Raw genomic sequence first — 21,014 nt, 5'->3', positions numbered from 1 at the left:
AAGTTATAATACTACTACTACTACTACTACTACTACTTATAATAATAATAATAAAAGGTGAAAGAAAACATTGAATCTTTAACTTTTTTTATTTATTGTTGAAAAGGATGTGTGTTCTTGGGCTGAATAAATAGTCAATTAAAATAATCAAACATTACCAAAAAGAAACATTGAAATTTAATCTTTTGAAATATACTAAACAATTTTGAATAAATAAAAATGGTGATAATGTAATGCAACATTCAACACTCAAGGGCTTCATGTTTTCTGAAAGGGTTAAATAAATTTTAAGTCGGCTGTTTGTTTATTTACTTTATTCATCTATTTATATTTATTAATTCATTTTATTTTATTTTTAAATCTTTTTATAAGTTATTTTTTGGGCTTTTGTGCCTCTTATCAGATCGTGGAGAGGGCGGTGGATAGAGCAGGAAACAGGGCAAGAGTGGGGAGTTTGAATCCACAGGCTGGATTCAAACCCGAGCCACCGGCACGAGTGCGAACCTCATGGAGCGTGACCTCAACCACTAGGCAATCTGCGCTCACTTTTATTATTTATTTATTCATTTTTTTCATTAAAAAAAACAAAAACATTTGCACTTGGCTACCAATAAATGTCACCATAACTACACTTGTTGACTACTCCAGGTTTTTTCCCCCTTTTTTTTTCTCTTTTTTTAAGGAGTTTGAGACGTGAGGCCTGTGATGGAGGAATATCTGCAGACGTCAGGAGAGGGAATAAATATAAATCCTTAAAAGAACTCAAATTCACCTTTTTTGAGATATCAGGTAAACAACTGTACCACAAGGCTCTTATTGACCAGTACCATCTGAAACACCAGTTTATATCTACAGCACAAACTAGATCCTGAGCAAGCTTGTAGTTTTTCATTCTGCCACTCATCACCCATTAGTCTGCTGAAGACCTGTGTTGAACTTTTTTTCAACTTAGCACGCGTGTGAAAGGCTTAAGTGACAGCCCTGGGCCTGAAGGTTGTTCACACTCTTCTGTTACAGTCTCTGATGATTACAGCAAAGATGTTAATGCACCAGCTAAGTGGAGGCTAGCAGGTGGAGCACACAGCAAAGCACTCCTGTTTAGAGAAGCAGGGAAAGGAAAAGGGAGGAGCAGGGATTTGACACATGATTGATGGCCTGTCGATCGCTTCAGAGGCACGTTTAGATTTATGACAGGGGCTCAGCCTGTGGCGCATGGCCACCGAAGCTGAGCGTTCATTGATCAATTTGTTATCTACACCCCAAATGGATGGGGCACAGCTGTGGTGGGAGTCAATGAGGGCACTGCAGGAAGAATCCTGATGCCTTCTGCCACTGCACTGCTGTTTTTGTGCTGTGATGAGGCGCTGTGTTTCAGCTCAGAGAAATACTCTCGGCTGGAAGGTGTTTTTTTATTGATGTCTTCTTGTCAAATCTAATCCAGCAGATTCAAGTTTTTGGCTGTACACCCAAGATCAACTGTTCTTACAAGTGAAGGAAGCTCTGAAAAAGTTCGCTCTAGAAGTTCGACATGAAAAAGGACCACACCTTCCCACCTCGCGGCTTGATTTGCGACGCATTACCCACCCAGATGTTTCACCAAGCACTTGTTCGGTAATTACCCGAGGGAGTGTGGAAAGCAGTGTGACAGTGAGGGAAAGATTAAATACAGTGAAACTGAGAAGGGTGCAGGTGCAAAAAAGAAGAATGGAGGGCTGGTACGAAGCAAAAGGCGGTTAGATGGTCCAGCTGTCTGCGCGGAAGCTGCCGCGGTGACACTCCCTGCTGCCTCGCCGCCCGCAGGGAGGGAACATCTGCCGATGGATGAGGCGTTAATCTCTGTGGTGTCGAGGCATGCTCCGACGCAGCATGCTCGACTTCACCTGCTGCAAGGAGGGAAGGTCCGGAGCAGTATCAGAGAGCAGACCTTTACGCCCCTTTGAATTTAATCCTGTTTGTTTCTCCTGCCCATTTATGATGTTTATGAATGTTCACAGCTGCAGCAGAGCAACATGATTCGCCTATTCACCCTGAAAAATGAGTAATACTCAGATGACTAGGGAAAAAAACAACTTCCTCCAATCAACAAACACCTACATGCATATGCATACAGAGGGCATAAATGGAATACAAAGAGTGCTTATAGTGCTGGTTGTCATGGCATAATGTCAGAGAGGCTAATTGCATGGCATAAAAACAACCGCTTTGTTTACTTCTCGTATTAGCTGTACTGCAAAACACAGGTTTACAGGTTAAGATTTGAAAATGAGGGAAATAAAAAACAGCTTATAGGAAAAAGTGACAAACAGCTCATTAGACAAGATCTCTCAGTACCTGCTTTTCCATTACACCTAGAATTGGGCAAATTGCATACATATTGCAGTAAGAAACAGTAATGGGAACACCACGTTTTCAAAAAAGTTTTATCCTTTCATGAGGCGGTTTTTCAAAAGTTTTAAAATTGAAGTTTCTTGGAAAAGTGCAATGGAAACACCTTTTTTGCAAAAACATGTCACGTTGTCATGACAACGCACCTCCTTGCATGTGTCCACTGCCACACATATGGACTCTGGTGTTCATATTTTAACAGCTCTGCTGTTAGTTTTGTGTTCAGTGCAGGTTGGATTGTCACCGTCTCACTAAATTAAACGGCAGTATTAGAAACAACAACCACAACAATGATGGCTGGTTTCCGAGAAGCATATATACACAAATATCCACATTGCCAACTACTGGCCGGGCATAGCCACTACATTGTTTGTGACTTGTCCTCTTGAAGTCGTGTGAACGTGGATCGTTTCACACCGTCCTCATGAAAGCAGGGATGGCTTTTGGAAGTGCAAAGGAAGAATCTTTGAGGGAGTCTCTTTGTGCGTGAGTGAGAGTATGTGAGCTGGAGATGATGCGTTTCATCCAGTGTTTTATTCGTACCTGTTTTGAGTTGGTGTGATCACAGCCAATAGTTTGACCAGTGAATAAAAACACTAATATCCATGAATTGGCATCATCATGAGTGCAGCAGCCGGACGGACGTTACGTTTCACTTCACTCAAGTTGTGCACAATTCTAGTCTTAATGGAAAAACACCTGCAAGGCAGTTGTTCTTAATCAAAACTTCAGGGGTATTGCTTTTATTTTGCAAAAAAGTGTAATGGAAACCCAGCTGATAACCAACCTTCAGAAACATCAGACATCTGGTGACGGTCTGACTCCTTGAATCATGACCAATTTTACATGAGCTTATTCATTTACAGCAGATTCAGCAACATGACATGCAGCCATGTCTTCAGATTAAACACACACACACAAAAGAAAACAAAAACAAGAGCTAGAGCAGATTAGTCCAAAGAAATTATGCTTCTATTTCTCGGATCACTTCTTACCAGTGACCTTGTGGCTGAATATAAAAAAGTAAAAACACAAAGTGCCCTCTTGGGAGCCAAAATGCACCCTGAAGTGTCATCCTTGTTGGCTCAACACAGCTGCCCTCTTAGCTGGTTAAAACGTAATAAACTGTCAAACTGAAAACTCTAAAAACATGTGGAACTTACTGCCCTCTTAAATGTTGAGAAAGTGCTGTAGGTGCCTTTTTTTTCTTATCGCCCCTGCCCTTCGAAAGTCTGTGCACACCCCTGCTTCTTCCCCTGGAGGAGGGTCTGTTTATCTACTGCTTGGAGGTCTTAGTTTCACTGTTAACAGTACAAAGTGGCTCCAATCTTACTCACTCCAGCAGTGTGAGTAAAACCTTGTAAAAGGTAAAAGTTTAGTTAGGTCTGTTTACTAGAGGAGGGTTAATTAGGAGGATTAAAAAATTTTTAGAGAGTTGACAAAATAAAAACCTGACTGGTTTGAGCAACAACAACAAGCAAATTTGTCATTCAAGTTAAGTTGCTGTGTTATGTTTTCCCTCTCTGAGTGTGCGTTTGGAGACAGCTGTGGGCTGGTTTTCCTGGTGGAATCACAGACGTTAGCTCGCACTGTGTTGCTGTTGCGGATGCTGTGTTCACACCTCGGCTTGTTGCTCTGAATTCTGCGGGGGAAACCGCTGGAGGTTCTTGCAGAACTCTGGATATTTCAGACACAGAGAGGATGCAGAGGAAACAAGAAGTGCAACAAGACAGAGGCTTTTGGAGAAGAGAAATTAAGCCATTTCTTCCTTTCCTCTTTATGGTTACGCGAGATCTCTGGTAAATGAGCTGGAAGACCTCTCAAAGGCCCTCCTGAAACCCTTTTGATCATTATTCTTTCTTGTGCCACTTAACCCCTAATTGGGTGCTTTAAACATGCTTAAAATCCAAACAAAATGTGCCACAAAATTCATTCATGCCACAAAATATATGATTTCAGTGCTTGCACAAAAAATATATGCTCCATAGCGCCCCCCAGTGGCTTAAAATTGCAGCCCCTCCAGCAACTTTGAGCTACAAGCCTGAAAATTTGTGTGCATAACTATCATGCCTAGATCTACAAAAAAGTCTCTAATGGCCATCATGAATTCCAAACAGGAAGTTCACAATCTGGACTTAAGCGTCGGATTTTTACGATTTGTAGGCTATGTGTTTGAACAACTACTCCATGTTTTTTTCTCAGATCAACTCCAAACTCGGCTGGTGTATGCTACACACATTGACGATTAAAAGCTATTCAAAGTTTTTTCATAACTCAATGGGTGTGGCCAGGAAAACAGGTCAAAGTTTGGCTTTTTTCAACAATGTCCAATCTGCACGAAAACGGACACATGTTCAGTGTTACGACACACAGCTATGTCACGATATTGACCTGAAAGTACAGCAACTTTTTAATTGAGATGAATCCATGGCAGAGTCCTGTGATTGAATAAAAAGTCAAACTTTGTGACAGAGAAAGAGGAAAAAAAAAAACACAAAAGAAAGTAGAGAGAGTGTATCATATAAAATGAACAGTAAAGTACCTTAGTGAGGTCACAGACCCTCAGCAGGTCGCTCTGAGCTCTGCCGTCGTACACCCTCTCACGTTCCCGAGCCACATCGATATCCTCTTCCTCTTCGGATAATGACTTCGCCGTGATAAGCCTGGCAGAGAGAAGTCAACCACAGTTAACACAACACCCTTCATTAAAATTAACATGAACTCGCCTGACAAATTATCCCGGTCAAAGTTTAAGCTCAGTGAAACCATCTCTGCAATTTTCATAAATAGGAGCAGCCACAGGCATTAGTAACCATGGCAGCCCAGCTTTTTGGAGCGAGTAAACACCCGGGCCGAGGAAAGAAGGGAAACAAGGTTGAGTTTGCTGAGCAGATTCAAGATGAAACAGATGTTTTTTATTAAATAAATATGAATACATTACGTATTCAAATAGGGGCAAATGGGAGGAAATGATTCAATTAGTGAAGCTAATCCTGAACGAAAATACAAAATTACATATTGAAGTCATGACCAACAACAACCCCATGTTTGTGTGGTACAAGGTTGCTTTCAAAAATCAGATTTTTAAAGTTTTAACAGCCACTTTTGAGTGATTTTGAAAAGAAACTTCAGAAATGTGTACCTCGGTTTGCAGAAGAACTTGTACTGGATGAGAATTGTGATGGCAAACATGACAAAACCCTCAATGGACATGGCACAAAGGTTCTTTCCAACCATATCCCAGCTGAGCGGATCCTCAAATCGGTCTTCCCCTAAAAAAAAAACGTGCAGAAAAACAAAATAAACCAAGAGCAGGAAAGAAACCTGGTAATTAAAAAGTCAATACAGAGAGAGAAAGAAAGGTGAGTAATTAAACACATCATTAACGAGAGTCATTTCCAGCTCTTATCTACCAGCTCAGAGGACGATTTAGCAGAAACATTGTCAAAACAAAAAGGATTTAGTGTGTTCTCTTTCACCGACAGCCAAATGTATCTCAGTCAAAAGTTAGCAGGGTGCCGGTGTTCGTCAGCACTTTGAAGTGTTTTGGAGACAAATCCATCCATAAGAGCGAGCCGTTAAGATGCCACTTAGTCGGGGAAATGTGATATATATTTTAAAAAATTGCTGTCACAAGTGTCATGAGAAAAAAACCCCACTGCTGGCATCTTTACACTGAAGCCTCTTTTGGCTAATAAACACACAGGTTAGCTGGTGACAGTCCCACCCCCTCCAATCATTGTCAATTCTGCTCTCTCAGCTTCTACAACTCTTGAGCCCGAGGGGGCAGAGTAAGGAGACAAGAAAAGAGCCCAAAGCGCTTTCATTCTCATTCTCCGGTAAATAGCCCCTCTTCACACTAGCCCTTTTAGCTTGTGATTGCTTTTCTCTTCCTGCTCCCCGCCACCGCTGCAAATGATTCGTCAAAGCGCTATTTCCTGCTCCATCTCTCCACGGGTAAGACTCTTCTTCCTCTTTCATGTGCCTCTCTCGCCTCTTGATGGCCCTCTCAACCCCGACTCGATGTCTGCAACCTGACTGCCCACTTCGCCTTTCCCCCTCAACTAAATTTAACACATGTAGAGTGAAGAGCACTCGAGGAGGTTTTTGGGGCTGAATTGCTGGACGAATATGCGGGTGGGATACAGAACCAGCATTTTGACTAGAATTACATAGTGTCACTTAAAAAATATCAGGTTGCTAAAGTGTTTTCTTTTTTTGGGACAAACAGATGGGTGAAGGAATGCAGATAAGCACACCCATGTGGATAACTTTGTATATATGCAGGCTCTCTTGGCTCTCAGTTGCTCTAAACCACTGGTGGCAAAGGTTGGTCTGACTACTCAGGTCTACAAACTAAAAAGAAACCTTAACAAATGTTTTGTTTCCCAAAATGTCCTGGTCTTTTTGTGTTCATCTCACTTTGGTGAACATAAAAAATACATGGTGTAATTCATACATGGCTTTGTGGTAATACATTCAAATAAGATAATAGTCTGAATAATATGAGTAATTGTACTTTCAGGTATCGTAATTTCCGGACTATTGGGAGCACCAACTAAATTTGGAAAAAAAAAATGTACGTACAAAGTCTGTATTTGACTATTAGAAGCACGTTGTAACACAAGATATTTACACAGAAATGGGTCAGCACGATGTTCGAATCCCTTTCGCAGTCACAGTGTGGTCTTATCCTTAATCAGCATCCATTTCTATCTGTTTACTTTCTCTGACCAAGTCCACAAGTGTAGTGTAAATTATCTTTAAATATTCCGCTGTAACTTTTCTAACCTGGGTATTGGAGCTTGTAACTTACGTCATTTGTAACGTTAAAGCTGAAGTTGTGTTTTTTTTTTTTTTTTTTTTTTTGCTCATTTATTTATTTAACTGTAAAGCAAAAATAAGCTGAAAGGTGATACTGTGTCTACAATAATTTTGCCATTTTAATTAGGCTTATATGTGTTCTGTAGGCTAAAGGTATGCCCTAAATTATAACAATGCTAAAATAACAAAGTCCAAAATAACTATATTTGTGTAAAACAAAGGGCCCCACAAGAATACAAAATAAGTCTATGTCTTTTACTGTAGATCTGAAATAAGTTCTTAAGGGCTTTGTATGGGCGAGCTCTGGTGTGACCGTGCACATTATGGGAGATCATTGTTGCTTAATGAGTACAACCTAAAGACTGCCACTGGTGACTGTAGAAAATCTATAAATTGTATAAGCCGCAGGGTTTAAAGCGTGAGAAAAAAGTAACAGCCTTTTGTCCAGAAATTACGGTACATGTCTCTGAGATATACCAGAAATAACAGTTTAGCAGGGCAAAGTCTTCAACACAGGAATGTTGAGGTATGTTTTTAATTATGTGGTGTCGCAATTCTCCTAAGGTAAATGTAAAAGGCTGGGGGGTATTTTTTTTTTTTTCTGTCAGATATCCAATCCTTTGCTACTCCATGTAAATATTAGCGAAGTGATGACTTGCTGGTTGTGTTTTGGAATCGCTTGCTACAATCTAGCCAACACTACTATAACGACAGCGACAGCTATGGATAACAATAGCCACACGGATATCAGACCACAGTGACAAATTCACAGCAAATGGACTTTACAACAATGAACGATTAAGCAGCTTAGCTGCATTCAGGAGCTGCAAGAGCTGCATTAGCTATGATAAGCTAATGCTACGGTATTCTGAAGCTACATCATATAGCTTCTGAATACTATAATGTTCACTTACTATTTGCTTTTCATAGCTTAGCTCAGGGGTTCCCAATCTTTACCATGCCAATATCAACTTTAAGATTATACTTTTCAAAAACTTCTTCACTTTTTAATAATAACTATTTTTTGTTTGGGATAGGAAATTATCAACGAGCGAAAGCCAGACTCATGAAAGTAGATTGTTGCAAAAGGGAGAAGACATTTCAGGACTCTGTCAGCCAAGGTGGGATTCCCATTTCTTTAATGTAGTCAGTAGTTAGACAGGGGTAGGGGTTCAAAGTTCAGTTTCATTTTTAAAGATAGCTTAATAACAGGAACAAAACGCCAGGTCAACACTGATGATGACATTGTCATAACAAAGCTGCACCTGTTACTTGTGGTTGGGTACAATTGGAAACTTGAGACTGATGATTATGGCACTTTACATGTTGTATGTTCAGGACAAATGGTTATCAAAATAAAACATAAAATAATAAAGTTACATTTTAAAGATTATCTTATTAATTAGATCAGATTTTTCCCCTTCCTCTATTTTTTGAGGCCCCCCTGGTGCCCGCTGGCGGCCCCTACTTTGAAAACCCCTGGCTAAGCTGTCTCACCAGTCATGTACTGTAGTATTGCATCATAGTGAAGTCTGTTCGCTGTGAATTGATTACCCTAATCTGACATTAGTTAATAGTCAGTTTGTAAAAATGTGGAAGTGGATAAACAGTCGCTCTGTCTACAACAGCCAGCAAGCGACTGGAGGTGATGACTTGGCGGGAATCAAGTGGCATCTCATTTTTCCAAGATATGTTTTATCCTCTTCCCCTTGGCCCTCAAAACTATGAGAAAACTTCACAGGAAATGACTCAGATGTTAAAATTCAGTTTAAGTCGCTCTGAAATCTTCTCATAAGGAGACAATTAACATGGTTCATAATCTCAGATCTTGGTGTTGAACAAAGTGAATCACTCAGATAAGTGTTTTCTTCTGGGGATTAGTGTTGTCGATAGCGTTGGTGGCGTCTTACCAAAACTACTGAAGAGGGTGCCCATCGCCTGGTTCTTGGCCATGTCGATTAGCCCTCTGCCCAGACAGAAGTGTGGGAATATCAACAGCACCTGCTTCACGATGTCGTTGATGCGGGTGACATTCTGTCGGGGATATGAAAGACAACAACACACAAGTCACAAATTGGTGGCAAGTAGAAGCTTTGAATATGCAAGCCCCTGCTTGGGAATTAGCCAGCACCAGCCCAATGTGTTGACTCTGACTTGAATCAGCAGGGCCAGGGGCGGCAGGAGAAGTTTGGAAGCACTCTGATGCAAGTGTGGATAATTAACAAACATCCTGCGCTCCATTTGCATGCTGTGCTGTTGTGTTGTGGGGCTTTTAATGTAACGCAGAGGGAGCGCGGGGCATCTAAGTTCATCGAGCTTTTTGATGTTGGAGTTTAACAATCTGTAGGGAGTGCACTGTGTGATCTGCAAGGCTGCACACATACAGTCTGTGTAAACACAAAGTGATGAGGTGGTTCTCAGGTATAAGCAGATGTTCTAAAAATCACAACTAAGAGGAAGAGGGAGCACCCAGGGGCCTCAAAGACGAAGCTGAAGAATAACACCTACAGGCGCTCTGTGTGTCTACATCTGTTTTTTCTTCCTCTTTGTCTGATTGTAAAAACAAAAACAAAGAGACACAAACACAAAGTTTTACTGTTCACATGGTACACATTACAGCCAGGCTTATCTTGACAGGGCACTTCCTGGCTACGGCTTCTCCCCAAATTTGCACCGTCCCTTTCTCCACTTTTTCTCCTTCAGGTTATAAATCAATGGCAGCCAAGAAAAGCAAAAAGAAATAACTAATAAGCAGAGTGGACAGGGCTGTAACAAACTGGGAAAGAGTCAGAGGAGGAAAAAGGGACCTTGAGGGGGAGTCGGAGAAAGGAAAGACAAAATATTTCTATGTTTGGCGCTACACAGCGCAAAACGACACTTCATGCATTATGCATGCTACTTCATTGCAGCAAAGTCTTCAAAGCTCTTGCATACATGGAGGGAGGATATAAATTCATCGTTTCAGTTTTGTTTTGTTTTTTTACTTTTGGGCAACCCTGAGAAAACAGTAGGTGAATTAGGGGAAACAGTGCGTTTTGTTGGGACTGTGTGCATGATTTCCACTGTAGAAGAAAAAGTGCATCAAGTGTTATGGCAGCCCAGCTCGAAAGATTTTTTTTTTTTTGCCACACCTGATGCTGACATCTTGAATTGAGAGTTTCAGGGAGGATTTTTGGCCTCGAGCAGAGTTCTTGCGAAGACAAACAACTGATACCAAAAGTATCAAGTGTTGGACTTAATGTCGAGACTGCAGGCAAAAAAAAAAAAACACAGCCTGGCACTCGTCAAGGATATGAAGTTCAATACCCAGCTTCATGTTTCATGTGAACATTAACATCCCATCAACTAATTCCCAGCAAAGTAATTTAATGTAAAGAGTGTTCTGCACAGTGCTGACCTTTTCATTAAAACTATCCCAAGAGCAAAATAAGCATACTGTTCTACAAGTCCTCTAACCTGCTCCACATGCTACTTTAAAAAATAAAAAATAAAAAAGCTGAAGAGTGAAGATATTTCTAATGAAGATTAGTTTGGCCCATGCCTGATTTCTTAAGGGTCCAAAATTCCAGATAAAATGTGGAATCTGTTCAAAGAGGTCTGACTTTTTTATGTTATAGGGAGAGTTTGTCTGTCTGTGAACAACACAACTCAAAAAGTAATAAACAAATCTTGATGAAATCTTCAGGAAATGTTCAAAATGAGATAAGGAAAAAAGTGATTATATTTTAGATGTGATCTGGATCACCGTCTGGATCCAGGACTTTTTTAAAGGATTCTGTATCATTGTGAGATAGGGCCGTTTTTCACCATATGTGTATAAAACTCCACCATAAATGGTCAGATTGCTTTGCAAAACAATACAAGACGAGGTCACCATAATTTCTGACAGATGGTAAAGTATGATCCAGATCCTGGCAATATTCTGGATACTAAGATCTGGAATATGAAATATGCACTGGGTCATCATAATTTTCAAAACTGTCAGGTAACAGTTATCATACAAACCTGCAACTAACACCAAATTGTAGCAGACAGTCTGCTGAAAGGGAGTATAACATTAAAGTAGGACTAAAGTGTTGGTGACAATCACAATATGCTTGGTGGAGGTTTTCACTCTCTGAGTGCTTTTATAGTTTTAAAGTTGATGACTTCAAATTTAAACAGTTGGCTTTAAGTTTGCCAGTCTCAAGGCAATCTCTTTCTCGCAAAGAAGCCTCGGTATAACTCAGTTAACAGTGAAACTGAGACTAAACAGAAACAAATGACCCCTCTGAATCAAGAAATAACAGGGGAATTGCATAGACTGCAGGCATAAAGATGTCCTTTGTTCTGAGACACATTCATTAAATTACATTAGATGAAAAGGAAGATGACAGCCAAGTTTAAAAAACGATTGGTTTTAAGATGGCAAAGTTTTAGAAGAGTTGCATGATTTAATTTATTAATTTGTAATGTTTTTAACTACTGATTTCACTTTACCATGCCATTTAAAAGTCCAAAGAAAAGACGCAACCCATGTCTCCCCATGTGGCAAAATGCACAGTAATGTTCAAGATCAAAAGTGGGAACGTGCATATCTGATTTTGTTTTTTGTATAAGTGGGTGGTAACCGGCACTGATTCTCTCAGGCAGATATAAGAGTGTAATGAAAGGGCCTTATTGATCATGATGTCTAAACAAACCTTCAAATGTCTGGAAATGTGTTTAACAATAATTCATCACTGCTTTTGTCTACATTTATAGATCTGCTGGAGGAATAAAAGTGAACAAAGAAGTGCAATCAGGACTCAGATGAGGGTAAAATCAACTCAATATACAGTGAGATCTTTCAACTAACGAATTAACAAATCCAACGTGTGTGATAATCAGTTTGAGGTAAATTTGAGGTATATTTAAGAACACCCTATACACCCTATATCTATCTCCCAGGAAATGATGAGACAGTTGAAATTCCCACAGTAAGGACTGGCCAAAGGCATCTCTCTTCTTTGCATTCATCTCAAAGCTTACACAAAAATAAAACAAAAATTGCCATCGACCTTGGCTGAATACAACCCATCTGTCTGACAGAAAAAAGCGATGAAAGTGAGACTTAATTTGAGATCAATACATGAAATAACACATCTTCTCCCGACCGGGGTGTTCATCAAGGAGATCTAAGCGCCTCTTACTCACGAATGATGAAATACTGGACAATTTTCCCCCCTTACGTTCCAGTACTGTGCCCATAAATCATTTTCGAACGGTTTTGATAGCGGTGTAGCCTGCGAGGCACTTATCTGACCCATATCGCTACATGTGCTTATTCCCGCAGCAGGGCTTCATTCATAACGCCGGGAATCACAATGAGGGCAGAGAGACACAAAGCAGGCCTCAAAGAGTTTGATGCTTTTTAGAGAGGACACTGTTTTTGTTTGTTTTCCTGACCTGCTGGTTTTTCATTGATATTTTCATCTTTCCCAACCCAGCAGAAGAATGTTTATTTATTTATTTTCAATTTCTTTTTGCTTTTCTTTTTTTTTCATTTCAACAGATTAAAACTCTGTTTTCATTACACATCACTGGTAAACATCATAAAAGGATAAAGGTCGCTGTCAATCGAGATATTTAGTGTAACCTATAGATTTATTTAAAAATTGATTTATTTTAGACTTTCACTTTATTTCATTGTTTTTATTTATATCCCTTAATTGCTTATTTGATGGTTTAATCTTTCATTTCTTGTAACTTTTTTGTTTTTATCAATTTATTTTGTTTTATTGAAAAAAATGATTTGGAGTAAATAAATTTGAAAAATATAAAAAAGTAAATACACGAATAAATAGATAAAAATCATGTTTTGTTTTTAATAATAATGATGATAATAATAATTATTATTATTATTATTATCATTGTTATTATCATTATTTCAATGATAATAATAACAATGTTAAAAATATAGAAATGTCAAAAAGTTTTGAATTTTCAAATTTACCAAAAGTTTGGGGAAGACAAAAACAAAAATAATAATAATAACTAAAAAAAAAAAAAAAAAAAAAAAAAAAAATTCGGATAATTTTCTTTTTTGACACCTGCCTCTCACAGCTTTAACAGGTTTTAATAAATAAAAAATGAATAACTTAATAACCAAATAATATTTTCATATCTTTTCTAATATTCTGTTTTCTAAAGTCATTATCATTTTTAAAGGCTGCACTGTTGATTGCTTACCAAGTATTACAAATTACTAATTGGAGCTTCAACCTCTTGGACATGTAGTTTGTCTTTATTTTTACTATATATTTTCATAGTATATATTTAAAATAAATATGCACTTTAATTTCAAGGCTTCAAAATGGTATGAAGAGAAGATAGGCAACCAGGAATTCTTTCTTACTTTAAATAAATGAAACACCTGCCTTTAATCCTCATTTCAACATGTTTTCAATAAAGTCTGACACATTTTCTTTTGTGCATTCCAATTAAACATCAGGAGTTAGCTGGTACCTGGCCCATCTGCCACACCTTGACATCCATCTTTAGAAATCCATACGTGCCTGTGGTTATCTCTAAGCAGCATGTGGTGCCGGTATCGACTCCAGCACTGCTCTGAGCATACAAGGCAGGCTCTGGGATTTATGCGATCCACGGGGAGCTGGACGGTCCTGAGGGGGAAGAAAATCTCCCCTTGTCTCCAGACAAAACTGGAGCACAGAGTCTCTAGCACGGCAGCTCTTCTTTCTCACCTTGTGTTTTACTTTTTTTTTCTTTTTTGGCTCTTGGAGAAATTGTGCTATACCCACCAGGGATCTAGATCCAACTCTTGCCTGAAAGATGGAGAACAGATTGAAGCCTGTAGCTTTACTTTTGAGCGACGTTGTTTAACTAATACCACCACTGAGCAGTCTCAAATTGACAAAAGGAAGCTTTGAAAGTGAAGAAGTTGTGAAAGGAGGAAACTGGATTGAGCTGTCATGTGCAGGATCTAGCCTTTCTGCCAGACTGGGGCACACCGGGGCTCTGTCATATCAGGGTTAGCATTTCTGTCAAGAGTCTGTTCTGAAGAGATATCTCCTCTGAACAAAGCACATGAGAAAAAAGAAGGAGAGTTGTGTCATCCGTTGACTGATGTCGGCCTGTCAGGTTCTGTTATCGGCTGCAAAATCAAGTCAGATTAGTGGAATTATCATAGACCTCTGTCCCTGTCGAGTCTCAGAGAACACTATCTCTGTCCCTAATGCTTCCAACAAGAGAAGAGCACAATAAATCTATCTCTTTCGCCACCACCAGCATCATCGTCTCCATTAAATTATCACCAATGGCACTTTTTATGAGTAACACACTCAACTAAGAGTGCGTCGATAAATAAAGTGAAAGCAGAAGCAACAAAATGGCATCAGTGACTTTCTTCGAAGGTGGAACGTGCCAGATGAAAGACACAAACTGAAAATGAATGATAATGAAATCAGGATGCAAATGAAGCAGACTCGTTAGGAGACAGGAAGCATCCCATGCCATTGCTGAGCGTCGCCCAAGGAAACACGGAGTCGGAGGCAGGCACGTCGGAGGGGACAGAGCGTCTTTCAGACAACATAACACCCCGTCTGAAGTGCCGGCTTGGAGCCGTGGGAGACGTTCTGACGGAGCATCAGATGTATAAGCAGCTTGTCACGGGAAAGAGATGCTGTTGTGTCTGTTGACAACGAGTGGCTGATCAGCAGGAGGCTACAAAATGTGCTGTGAAATATTCCAAGAGCGGAGGATGTGTATGCTAATCGTGCAAACAGCAATTAAGTCTACAAATCAAATTAGACGTATTGAGTTCAGAGAATAAAGCAGAAGACATCAGCACCTTTAAAGAGATGAAGTCTTTCAGAATAGGCCGGTTTTTCTCTTCCTCATAAAATGTGATTTAAATCATAATCAAAAAGCAAAATGACTGACAGTCAACATCCACCCCTCACTCTTCTCAAAAGCTCTCCATTTCTTCCGCAGCACTTTTTTTTTTTGGTGTCTTTGTCTTTTGATTCCCTCGAGACTGAAGCAGCTTGCAGTTAAAATGAAAACTCGCTGAAAGATGGATGAGGAAAAGTTCTCCGAAGACCCAATTCTCAGCAAACGATTAAAGATTAAAGAGAATAGGGAAAATAACTCCTTTGAAAAATCCTTGAGAGGATAAAAAGAATGGATTAAAAGTTACACCAGGTGGGATATACTCCGCCTACATGTGTGTGGAAGCCTTTTCATGGAAAACACTGAGTGTTTATGTATGATTCATGTCAATTAGCCATCCACTCCCATAGCTTCAAGATATATTGTCTATGCAGCTTTGAGAGCTGTGAATTCCTACATAATAATGTTTTTTCTTCAATAACATGCAAGTTTGAGTGTGTTTTCCACTCACGTCATCATCAAAGAGCTCCATAACAAAGGTAGCCACGCTGCCGTTGATCCCGATGAAGAGGTTGATGCACGTAAGAACCACGTAAGCAGTGCTGGGGACACTGAAGATGAAGGAGGCAGGGTACATCATAGGCGTGATGGACCACCTGCAAGAAACAAAAGCCTCAATGTGTGACCCACTCTGATGACCCCACAGGGAAAGTCAAAACAAAAGAGAACCTGGAGGAAACAACGTGATTGTTAACCTTCTGCAGCCTATTCTTGTTAAAGTCAACACCGGGGTTTATGTGACAGCTGAATAAGCACAAGTTATGCCACTTTCAATTCATAAATGCAGATGAGCAGGTCAGGTGTGCCGTTTCATAGCATCACAAGCCTCTTCTGATCATTTGCATAGAGCAGGAGTGACCCATAAAAACACTGCTGAACAGTAAATGTCAGCCATGCTTGGCCTGCAGTAGTTCAAGTCCAGATTGGAGGTTTGTAAAATGGAGATGCTGCTGAAAGTGTTCAACTGTAGTTCAGTATTTCTCTGATAATTGGGCACAGATATAAAAAAGGGGCCACATGGTTTCAGGGGCTTGGTGACGTCCCCCAACTGATGTCTTTTGGATTTTCTGGGACCTGTGTCTGTATTCCACAACATTCAACAGGTTAAGGTTGGTGTTATACATCTAACAGGTCTATGTATAGAAATCTGGAAAAACATTTTACTTTTAGAATTCAAAATGTGACTCTAGATAACCACTAAGTCACCAAGGATGAAAAGTCTTACCAGATATCTCTAGTCTTCATTGTGTGGATGAGCAGCAGAGCTGAGTTTGAGGGTTGCACCAATGAAAAAATCTTCTCATCCCCAATCCTTACACCTTATTCTGCCATGAAATTTTGTAGGGCTGGACAATATGCTATTCACGCAACTTGATTCTATTACAATTTTGGGGTGCCAATTCGATTTGAATTGCAATTCTTTGGTATTGCTGATTTTTGCGATTTTTAGTTTGCTTTTGTAACACCAGATGTTAATGTCGACGATATAAGGAGCCATATTTTCCCATAAAATGCACATCACACGAGTTAGAGAGAAGCATTTCACCCTCTCCCGGAGAAAAGTGGTAACTTTTTATAAACAAAGACTAAATTAAAGAACGTGATTTACAAAAAAAAACCTAAACAGATTTTTTGACAAAGAATCCCAATTTTGATATTGTCAAACAAAAACTCCAATACATAGATTTTTTATTTTTTTTCTCCCACCCCTAAAAATTATTTTTGGGTGCTGTTTGGTAGTTTGGATGATTGAAATTTTAAGAAACAAAACATTTTTGCAGTTCAAAAATTTTAAATTTAAGTTTGGCATTGGCAGAGAATATTTGGCAAATCTTTCATGGTGCAACTAGGGTTGATTCCTGAAAATTTGAGCCCTGGACTGTTGGCAGTTTTTAGGGTTTTGTTTCTGTCATCATAAATAAATTTTTCTAAAAATTCCCATGAAATTTTGGCTCAGAAGTTTAGGAAATTTTAAGTTTTTTGTTTCCAATGATGTCTGCTAAGAAAGTCCGCTTATAACAAACCAACATATTTGATATTTATACATTAATGTGAACAGGTAAATACAGTTAATATGAATTCCCAAAAAATTCCCCGTTGTAAATTCTCAATTAGCCATCAAAAGTTTCCAACTTCAAAAATTTCAGAATTTTGCAACCCATATGCTTAGTTCTGTTGCTCACCCAAAAGTACTTTCCAACACTTTCCAGAAGTAAAAGGTAAATTGCCAAAGCGCATTTGTTACAAAAAAGAAAAAAAAAAAAAACTCTACCAAACAATTTTTTGTACTTTATGTGCTAAGTTCAGTTTAAAAACAGAGCGACAAACTAACCATGGTGGAACAGAAGCTTTAAGGATATGCTTACTTTGGCGGATACAAAATATACAACACAATGTATATTTGAAGAGAAGGAACAGTCGATAATAAGCAAGAATGGGGCTTTTTAATTCAAAACTGAAAAGAAATGCAGTTATTCTTTTACTCACCCGTATAGAACAAGCAGCAGAATCAAAGCAGGCAGGTTAGGAGGAGAAACGTAGGCTTCTTGTTGAAAGCAGAGGAAGATCACGATCACAATCAAGCAGGGCACGGTGTAGTTACACTGTGAGGAGAACAATAAAAACAAGTACTAAGACACTGAAGTGATACAGAATGAAAGTATTAAACTTAATGGCACTGGCCCCCTATTTATAAGCAAAAAGAAAAACTCTAAATTACATTTAAATAGTTTTAAACTTGTCCCCCTTAAATTTTTCTCTGTGCCTTTAACAAAACTAAACCCAACAGTTGATAAAAAAAATTAAACAGCTTCTCTTGAAAAGACTGAAAAACATTTCAAATTTTCTAAAATTAAGTCAACTTAAATAAAGGTGTGGTTCTGGTAGTTCTCCATGCTGCACAGCTTTTAAAACCAACACTTGATAAGTGATAAGTTCATAGAGAAATATAAAGAAGCCCACTGCTTGGACTTTCTGCGTTCTCCCCATTGTTGACAGAGCAGCCATGGCAATGCACAGAGCTTCAGGCAACAATCATTAGACCGGCTCCCTGGGTCCATTTGTCTCCCTCTCACACTGTATTTATCTGCCGTAAAGATGAGCGACCTAATGCCACTTCTTTACCATGGATACCTGATAAAATGTTTACTTCAATTATACCTGAGGGAAACGGCCACTGAGCCTGTTGAGTGTAACCAGCGGTGGCAGCCAGCGTGGATAATTATGCCTCAGCCAATAGCTGCTGCTCGGGGGAAGCTATTTCTAGATGCATTAGTGTGAAAGCTATATCATCACTTACAATGGATGGAGTTTACAGAAAAATCTGAGGCGAAAAGATTTATCTAAGGGAAAATTAGATCCTTGATGAGGACACATTCTCTATCAGAGGATTGTTTTTTTTGTTTTTTTACCATGCATTTCCAAAAATTGGAGATGCATGATTAAGTGGGTTCTAACCACTACTGCAGGGGTGTCAAACTCATTTTGACTCAGGGCCATACCAGCATAATGGTTGCACTCAAAGAGCCAGATGTAACTGTTAAACATCAAAAAGTAGCTAAATGTAACTTAATGTAATGTAAAATTAGATGCAGCTACTGCTTCAAAACTGCAGCCTCTGAAAAAGACTTTACAGCGCGGGCAATTTCTTCAGCCACAATTAAGCTAGCTTTCACTGCCGTGTTGTTTTTGTTTGTTGCTTTCTTGATCACATCCTACTACAATTGCAGTTTGCATTTTAAATCATGCACTATTTGTTGTTTTTCCTGAAGGCTTACTTTGGCGTACTTAGCGTTGTGTTTGGTGCCGCAAAATCAGGTCTTCGAAAGTGTAGCTAATGTAGAATAGACATAGACTGCAGTTCCTCCAGTGGCCACTTGAGGCTGACTCCAAAAGTTAGTCGATGCCCCCTTAACCACATATTAAAAATCCAAGGTGATGAAAACCTTTTGTTGCTTTTTTGTTTTTGTCATACTTTTTTAAAATTGTTTGATTTGAGCTTTGAAGCTGTTTGCAAGCAGAAATTTGTAGTACAGCAACCATCATCATCATTTTCTTCATCAACACCACTGAGTAACATCACTGAAACTACAACCATGTTTAACACCATTCATGCTCTTACCATGTCCCAGACAAAGTTGGCCAACCAGTAGACAGCTGGGTTGACTCCACTGACGAACTGAAGATGCTTGGCTTTGTTCACTCTCTCTTGGATGAGGAAGAGGACGAAGCTGGCTGGGATGAAGGACATGGCGAATATGACGCAGATGGACACCACAACGTCAGTGGAAGTCGTGGCACTGTGGGGGAAGAGTCAGGAAGTCATTGATGTATATATTTTTGTAACAACTGACATAATGTAGCATTTTAATCCAGTAATATGCTGTGTTCAGGGTTGATGTATGTTTATCTGGCAGATAGCACAGCTGTCTCCAGCTTGTGTCTGGGGTCTCTTTGACCCCTGTAAACTTTCACCCAGTCTCCTAACTCCATGCACTGATTCAACACACACTTTGATAGCACATATCTCTGAAAACTGACAACAGCTGTGGGTTGAGACAGTGGTGTCAGTAATGTTTTTTGGTCAACTACTCCGTTTGGTTTAACTCAACCTCTGCATATGCACAAAATTGTATTGCTCTCCGAGAGAGACTGACAGACGGATCGGGTGGCGTAGGCAGTGATGGGGATGCTAAACTGGTCTGTTGTGGTCAAGAGAAAGCTGAGCCAGGAGGCAAGGCTCTCAATTAACTGGTCAATCTACGTTCCAACCCTCACATACGGCCACGAGCTGTGGGTTGTGACCGAAAGAACAAGATCGTGGATACAAGCTGTACAGCCTTAGGGATAGGGTTCGTAGCTTGTACATCCAGGAGAGGCTCGGAGTAGAGCCGCTGCTCATCCACATCTAGAGGAGCCAGATGTTTTGGGCATGTCCAACTGGGAGGAGACCCAGGACACGGTGGAGAGATCATATCTATTGACTGGCCTGGGAACGCCTTGGTATCCCCCCAGAGGAGCTGGCGGAAGTGGCTAGGGACAAGGATCATTGGTCTTTGCTGATGGCACTGATGGCACTGCGACCTGAACCCGGATGAGCGGTGGAAGATGAAATGGAATAAAAATGCTCTCGGATATCGAGGCTCATTCTTTTGCGACCAGTGCTGTTCACCTTACCTGTGGCCAGAATAAATCCTGAACTGAAAAAATGGATCCTCATCTTGTGATCTTTGAGAGTTGTTCGACTAAAGCACTGGGTAGATTTTATTACATCATGAAACTGTCGAGGTGTATTCCACAATGTGTTTGGCTGGTGTGAGCAAAACTTTGCCATAAAATGTAAATGAGCTCACACATTTGCTCTGCGTGTGATCAAACTGTTTCCTCCTGGACTTACACATGATAAAACATGTAAGCTCAGGCTTTAGGGTGCTGTGTATGAGAACTCTTCATGAAATACAAAATTTAACTTAATTGAAATCTAAATTGAACTGTTTCATGCTTCCCATGAAACTAACTGAAGTGAAGACTGTGATATTCTCTTGAGTTTTCCCTTCGAGTGAGACGAGGAAAGAAGGAGCGATGCTGAGAAACATGAAGAATCAACGGTTCCCTTGTTACCAGGACACGAAGCAGGTCAAGCAAACATTAAGAAGCCATGTTGTGCTCATTATCTGTAATGAAGAACACATTTGAATCAGACTGCTCTTTCACACCATTTTTATGCAGAATGAATCATTCTTGCTAATGTTCCTTCATTGTTTTTTCATATATAATTAATGACGTAATAAGAAAAGCAACACCTTCATTAAAAGCTAGCTCTGCTAATGCTGTTAGTACACAATAAAAAAAGCTTTTAAAGATCATTAGCCTTC

At 39.6% G+C, this 21,014-nt stretch overlaps 1 protein-coding gene across 1 annotated transcript in view; it reads right to left on the bottom strand.

Moving 5' to 3' along the window:
* Nucleotides 1-21,014, bottom strand: part of LOC141811163 (phospholipid-transporting ATPase ABCA1) — a 262,749-nt gene that overhangs the window by 42,447 nt on the left and 199,288 nt on the right. The window contains exons 37-42 of the mRNA XM_074699107.1: nucleotides 19,262-19,439; nucleotides 17,629-17,744; nucleotides 15,593-15,737; nucleotides 9,120-9,243; nucleotides 5,528-5,657; nucleotides 4,928-5,048 (exon numbers count right to left, since the gene is read on the bottom strand). Of these exons, the coding sequence (XP_074555208.1) occupies nucleotides 4,928-5,048; nucleotides 5,528-5,657; nucleotides 9,120-9,243; nucleotides 15,593-15,737; nucleotides 17,629-17,744; nucleotides 19,262-19,439 (814 nt within the window). The remainder of the gene's footprint in view (nucleotides 1-4,927; nucleotides 5,049-5,527; nucleotides 5,658-9,119; nucleotides 9,244-15,592; nucleotides 15,738-17,628; nucleotides 17,745-19,261; nucleotides 19,440-21,014) is intronic.

Source organism: Halichoeres trimaculatus, unplaced genomic scaffold (assembly GCF_033239565.1).
Source record: "Halichoeres trimaculatus isolate MK-OKI-2021-1 unplaced genomic scaffold, fHalTri1.1 fHalTri1_scaffold_22, whole genome shotgun sequence".
Taxonomy (NCBI): Eukaryota; Metazoa; Chordata; class Actinopteri; order Labriformes; family Labridae; genus Halichoeres; species Halichoeres trimaculatus.
The sequence above is the reverse complement of the archived record's forward strand: the minus strand, read 5'-3'. Positions and strand labels throughout refer to the sequence as shown.